Here is a 7,846-nt window from a genome sequence, read left to right on the forward strand (position 1 = left end):
TAATACAGATAGATAGGAAGATATTTGTTTAAGTATAATATGAAATCTATCTTTCTTTAAGTAGATATGAAAAAAATGTGTTTCTTTAAGTAGATATGAAAAATGACTTTCTTTAAATAGATATGACATATATTTTTCAAACGTGATTAAAAATATTTTAAAACCCCTTGATGATGTTGTATCAAAACGAACACAATTCTCTTTCCGGATTACGTCAGTATTTAGTCCGCATGAAAATCATTTGAATACATTACTCAAAATAACGCTGATCTATTTCTAAATATACATTGTGGAGAGTATAAGAGGTAGCATGATCAAGTGGTATTCATGGGGACTAGCAATTTAAAGATTACTGGTCGTGTAGGTTCAACCCCCGTCAGGTGCTTGTCATTCTTTCTAAAGCAAGAAGAAATTATTGTTAATTACTGATTGGTTACAGGAACAGATTTGAGAGTGTGCCTACAAAATGATAGCTGCCTTAATGTAAAGCGAAGTAAAATAAAATCTTTAAAATTTTAATTAATATACACATTATGTACGTAGTGCGTTCTATTTCTCTATCTTTTTAATATATATAATTTATAATAGTATTTTACTATTTGAAACATTTTCAGACACTTTGATATGACTGATATATATTTAAACATCTAATTAGTAATTTAAAGCTTAATTATAATATATAGTACGACATTTGCCACCTGAGAGATATAGGCCTTTTTATAGGATGTGTGTTTATATCCGTTATTTTGTCACGGTACTTAATAAATTATGCGTGGAGGGGAAAATCTAAACAAAATAATGAAGGAGGCATGTTCTATAGTTTCATTAAGATGTACAAACAATTATATGTAAGAATTCTTTAGCTGGTTGAAATCTGGAACAAAATCCGACATCTTATTTATAGAATAAGGTATATTATATTTTAAAATGATTTTTATATGATATTATTATACTCTGAGAGCGTATGTACATGAAGCAAAAAGCATGTAAAGCAGTAAATTGACGCCTTACTAAAATGAACTGTGAACATTATGTTACTCTATTACAGAAGATCAGCCGGAAGGATACAAGTTATTACGCTGCAGGATTTGTTAATATTTTACTAATAGCTCTAGCTACATTCAGCACGGCCTACAACGTTATACTGTATGTGGTATTTAATCCAAGTTTTTCATCGGCGATAAGAAATTTATTTATTGTCAGAAAAAGACCGGCGAGTAATGAGATAAACATTAATGTTGAACAGTTCTCACCGGATGTTGTTGTGCCTCGGGCTACCGTTAATATGTAGAGTTAAAAGGACGAATGATGGTCTGGGCGTTAATTATTACTCGATGAAATGTAATATATATATATAATACATTTCCTTGTCACTCGCGCAGACTTGCACCTTGTTTGTTTAAAGCATTTTGCATTTTGATGTAGCAAAAATGCATTCAAATTTAAAGTCACAATAAAATATGATAAATTAGATCAAGTGTGAAAAAAACTACAGATAAAACGGAGAATTATCTTTTTGTTCGACAGTAACTTCCCTTCTGAATTGACGCCTCATTTGTACAGTCACATTACTTCCCTTTGATTGCTAGCGGCCATTTACAGCAATTGATAAAGGTGGTATGTTTAAATGTTTCACAACGTGTAAATCAGTTATCTCAGGGACATGTCAAGGTTACAAGGACATGTACGTTTGATATCTTAGATCAAGTTTACTATGATAAACATTATGTGTAAATATTTTTCATCGAGTAGTGCTATTTTCTCATCTGTTTTTAATATATCATATAGGACTATGTCTATTCGTTTGTTTGATGAAAAACAGCATGCGTCACTTTATGCTAAATACAGGCCAACTTATCCCAGCACAGTGTATACTACGATAGAAAATTATTACAAGGAAAATAAAAACGATTCATGTAATTTTGAACTCGCGGTTGACATAGGATGTGGCAATGGACAGAGTTCTGTTCCTTTAACTAAAACATTTAAAAAAGTAATCGGATATGATGTCAGTGAGCAACAAATTGCGTCAGCACCTAGGGACATTGAAAATTTGACGTTCCGTGTGGGTCCCGGTGAAGATTTGAGCTTTTTGAATAATGACGAGGTAGATTTAATAACCGTGGCTCAAGCTTTGCATTGGATGAACATAGAAAAATTGTATGACGAAGTGAGACGAGTTATAAAACCAGGTGGTGTATTTGTAGCGTATGGATATGGGAACAATGTACTAGATAGAGAAAAAGCACAATTTGCTGTGAATGAGGTTTGAATTTAATCTTTATGAACTTCATAGATGAAGATTTTAAATGCACGTGCTTTACTTGGTCCTAATCTGGATTTAATAATTTGTATTTTAGTAGATTCGACTGTAGGTGACGATTCTTACTGAATATATTTTATGATTTTACATAAAAAGACTATATTTTACATAAATTGGTGACATAATCATAAATGTACCTTAATAATGTTCTAATAAGCACATTTATTTTTTATCAATAAAGACAAACTAGCATACAGCGCTTTCAGGTAGACAAAAATATATACTTTTACTGTAGCTTATATTTATAATGCATACCAATTAAACTTTACATTAAAGTTTGACTTGCATTATAGTTTGAATTATAAATAGTCTTTAGTATCAGTAAATTCAATCACAATGTAGCAGCTGAGGGCCTGTATACTTTGCTTATGTTTCAGTTGTTGTCGTGTTGTTTTTTCAGTGAGCTTGAAATCCATATACCATCTCTATGTCTTCTCCTTATTTATTTTTTATTTACATTTTTGGCAGTTCTATAGAAATCTATTAGGACCTTATTGGGATAAACAAAGACAACATATTGATGAACACTATGCACGTATGAGTCATCCATTTAAAGACTGGCAAAGGTAATTAATCCAGATTAGGTTACATTCATGATAAATATAAGTTTACGTTTGTGAAGCAACTAATTACTTATACAAGTTCTATATTTTCCCTACCTACGGTATGCTTGCTATATTAGATAAAATTACCTAGGTTTGTGAATTTAATATGCAAGTTATATATTTCATTTTTATGGACTTTTTCCATATATTTTACTGAGCCATTTTGTATGAATAAGATTTTAATAGAAATACTCGTCAATTTATTTTGTTTTACAGATCATCATAGTTAAAGCAAAATGAAAAAAAATATAACGATCTACTTAACTCTTTATTCTGCATTTTATTTTATATCATTTTAGTTCCGGTTTTATGGTTATTTATGTATACATGTACTAGTATGTGTATTTATGTATATTTGCTTTTAATTTTGTTACAGACTAGAGACCGATGACCTTGCTATACGACGTGATATGCCAGTTGATGCTTACATAGGTTACCTGTCAACCTGGTCAGCGTGGAGAACTTATCTTAAACAACACCCACAGTCCGACGTTCTGGATCTGTTAAAACAAAAGTCAGAGTATTACATATTTAAGTTCAGAGCTATTTTTAGTTTATAAGAGTGATCAATGAATCTATTGCTTTTAGTTATAACCGAATATATCATTGCATTTAGTATATCTAGAGTGATAAATGAATATATCATTGCATTTAGTATGTCTAGAGTGATAAATGAATATATCATTGCATTTAGTATATCTAGAGTGATAACCGAATATATCATTGCATTTAGTATGTCTAGAGTGATAAATGAATATATCATTGCATTTAGTATATCTAGAGTTTTAAATGAATATATCATTGCATTTAGTATATCTAGAGTGATAAATGAATATATCATTGCATTTAGTATGTCTAGAGTGATAAATGAATATATCATTGCATTTAGTATATCTAGAGTGATAAATGAATATATCATTGCATTTAGTATATCTAGAGTTTTAAATGAATATATCATTGCATTTAGTATATCTAGAGTGATAAATGAATATATCATTGCATTTAGTATATCTAGAGTGATAAATGAATATATCATTGCATTTAGTATATCTAGAGTTTTAACTGAATATATCATTGCATTTAGTATATCTAGAGTTTTAACCGAATATATCATTGCATTTAGTATATCTAGAGTTATAACCGAATATATCATTGCATTTAGTATATCTAGAGTTATAACCGAATATATCATTGCATTTAGTATATCTAGAGTGAATAATCATTGCATTTAGTATATCTAGAGTGATAAATGAATATATCATTGCATTTAGTATATCTAGAGTGATAAATGAATATATCATTGCATTTAGTATATCTAGAGTGATAACCGAATATATCATTGCATTTAGTATATCTAGAGTGATAATGATATAATTGCATTTAGTATATCGAATATATCATTGCATTTAGTATATCTAGAGTGATAAATGAATATATCATTGCATTTAGTATATCTAGAGTGATAAATGAATATATCATTGCATTTAGTATATCTAGAATATATCAGTGATAAGTGATGAATATATCATTGCATTTAGTATATCTAGAGTGATAAATGAATATATCATTGCATTTAGTATATCTAGAGTGATAATAAATTGCAAGTATATCTAGTGTTATAAATGAATATATCATTGCATTTAGTATATCTAGAGTGATAAATGAATATAACATTGCATTTAGTATATCTAGAGTGATAAATGAATATATCATTGCATTTAGTATATCTAGAGTGATAAATGAATATATCATTGCATTTAGTATATAGTGATAAATGAATATATCATTGCGTTTAGTATATCTAATGATAACCGAATATATCATTGCATTTAGTATATCTAGAGTGATAACCGAATATATCATTGCATTTGTATATCTAGAGTGATAAATGAATATATCATTGCATTTAGTATATCTAGAGTGATAAATGAATATATCATTGCATTTAGTATATCTAGAGTGATAAATGAATATATCATTGCATTTAGTATATCTAGATGATAATGAATTGATAGAGTGATGAATATATCATTGCATTTAGTATATCTAGAGTGATAAATGAATATATCATTGCATTTAGTATATCTAGAGTGATAACCGAATATATCATTGCATTTAGTATATCTAGAGTGATAAATGAATATATCATTGCATTTAGTATATCTAGAGTGATAAATGAATATATCATTGCATTTAGTATATCTAGAGTGATAACCGAATATATCATTGCATTTAGTATATCTAGAGTGATAAATGAATATATCATTGCATTTAGTATATCTAGAGTGATAAATGAATATATCATTGCATTTAGTATATCTAGAGTTTTAAATGAATATATCATTGCATTTAGTATATCTAGAGTGATAAATGAATATATCATTGCATTTAGTATATCTAGAGTGATAAATGAATATATCATTGCATTTAGTATATCTAGAGTTATAAATGAATATATCATTGCATTTAGTATATCTAGAGTTTTAAATGAATATATCATTGCATTTAGTATATCTAGAGTGATAAATGAATATATCATTGCATTTAGTATATCTAGAGTGATAAATGAATATACAAGGGGCGCCCGTGGCCGAGTGGTTAAGGTCGTTGACTTCAAACCACTTGCCCCTCACCGCTGTGGGTTCGAATTCCGACAGGGACTTTGAATTCTGTCATGTGAGAAAGCTATCCAGCTAGCTACGGAACGTCGGTGGTTAGGGTACCTGAGGTCTTTCTCCACAAGTAAAGCTGGAACGTCGCCGAATGAGCCATACTGTGTCGGTGTGACGTAAAACCCAAACAAACAAACAAACAAAATGAATATACCCATACAGCTAGAATGTTTAGAGAGATAAATGTATTTACAATAAAAAATAGTTTATTTACAGTGATAAATACATCTTATCGTAATAGCTGGTATGTTTAGAGATAAACATATCCTCCATAATAGTAAGTTTATTAGAGTGATAAATGTATGTATCCTGGTAGCTAGTGTATAACAGTGATAAATGTATCGATAATTAAAGCTAGTTATTTAGAATGATAAATGTATATACCACTATAGATAGTATAGCTTTAGTGACAAATGTATTTACTTTAAAATGTAATATCTTTAGAGTGATAGATGTATATGTCACAGGGTCATTTTGTCTTTGCTAGAATGCTCTGTATTTCATACCCATACTCTATATTGCTGGAATATTTAGAGTGATAAATATATCTACCATTATAGCTAGTACATTAATATTGATGTTTCCAGTTTACAAAAAAATTTTTTTTTTGAATGAACGGTTCGAACTACTGCTTTAAACAAAGGAAGATTAAATTTTATAATTTCAGTCTGGAGATAATTTACAATGGAAGTAATGTGTCGGTCTACTGGCCTGTATTTATGCTGATAGGACGAAAACATTAACGACGGCAGTGATGTGTCGGTCTACTGGCCAGTATTTATGCTGATAGGACGAAAACATTAACAACGGTAGTGATGTGTCGGTCTACTGGCCTGTATTTATGCTGATAGGACGAAAACATTAACGACGGCAGTGATGTGTCGGTCTACTGGCCAGTATTTATGCTGATAGGACGAAAACATTAACAACGGTAGTGATGTGTCGGTCTACTGGCCTGTATTTATGCTGATAGGACGAAAACATTAACGACGGCAGTGATGTGTCGGTCTACTGGCCAGTATTTATGCTGATAGGACAAAAATAAAACAACGGTAGTGTTGTGTCAGTTTACTGGCCTGAATTTATGCTGATAGGACGAAAATATGAACAACAGTAGTGATTTGTTAGTTTTCTCACTTGTATTTATGCTGGTAGGCCGAAAATATTTACAATTGAAGTGATGTATCAGTGTTTTGGCCTGTATTTATGCTGATAGGACGAAAATATGAACAACGGTAGTGATTTGTTAGTTTTCTCACTTGTATTTATGCTGGTAGGCCGAAAATATTTACAATTGAAGTGATGTATCAGTGTTTTTGCCTGTATTTATGCTGATAGGACGAATAAAGATTAGTAAAAATATTCTTTGTGATGGACATATATCGAATAAGAGATGATTGTTGAAGAAAAGGGTGCATTATATGTTTTATCTTTTAAATATAAATATGTTTATATATATATATATATATATATATATATATATATATATATATATATATATATATATATATATATATATATATATATATATATATATATATATATATATATATATTAAACAAACTTTGATATTTTCTCAACATTGTTCAGATGGATAATATAATATACATGGAATGTAAACTGGGTCTTAAAATATGTTTGTTCATATGAAATAAAGGTTTTAGATTGTTTACAGTATGTATCATTATTCTTAAAAGGTGTCTTTATAGGCCATGTATAGTTGCATTTAGTTAAATGTTATTTTCTAATTATTATATATGTACCGTTAAATATTTATAAATATATCCTGTTAGAATTATGTTACATTATTTAATTTTTTCAAATACCTTTCAAAAAAACAAGAACATAAATATTGATTACAATAAAAAGGGAGGTTATAAGATTACATACAGTGCTAACGTATAAGATACACAAATATTTTCGGCAGATAAAGACTTTGACGTAAATAGTTCATACAAAGCATTAAATTTGTTTACGTGCATATTATGTACTACTGAAAGTATTGATATAATGGGTATTAGTGCATTACTAAACGGTAATTATTATTTTCTTTACAATAGAATGTTATAACCCGCGGCCACAACTTAAAAGAACAGATTCAATTCAAAGTCAATACGTTGTAAAAATGATAATAAAACGGACATTTATTGGATATCTAGTTTTTGATAAAATCCCTGTACACTTATTGTTTATGTACTTAGTGATTAAATGAAATGAAAACGTAGGTGTCTCTCAGACAGGTTGAA

The 7,846-nt window shown here is 29.2% G+C and overlaps 1 protein-coding gene across 1 annotated transcript; it reads left to right on the forward strand.

The window, feature by feature from the left end:
- Nucleotides 1–1,564: 1,564 nt before the first annotated feature.
- Nucleotides 1,565–7,018, forward strand: LOC132757595 (putative methyltransferase DDB_G0268948). The gene is made up of 4 exons (XM_060748916.1): nucleotides 1,565–2,266; nucleotides 2,792–2,889; nucleotides 3,305–3,442; nucleotides 6,268–7,018. The coding sequence occupies exons 1-4, from the start codon at nucleotides 1,715–1,717 to the stop codon at nucleotides 6,341–6,343; spliced, it is 864 nt and encodes a 287-aa protein (XP_060604899.1). The 5' UTR covers nucleotides 1,565–1,714; the 3' UTR covers nucleotides 6,344–7,018.
- Nucleotides 7,019–7,846: the final 828 nt, after the last annotated feature.

This window comes from Ruditapes philippinarum, unplaced genomic scaffold (assembly GCF_026571515.1).
Source record: "Ruditapes philippinarum isolate M1 unplaced genomic scaffold, ASM2657151v2 ctg2174_1_1_1_1, whole genome shotgun sequence".
Lineage (NCBI taxonomy): Eukaryota > Metazoa > Mollusca > Bivalvia > Venerida > Veneridae > Ruditapes > Ruditapes philippinarum.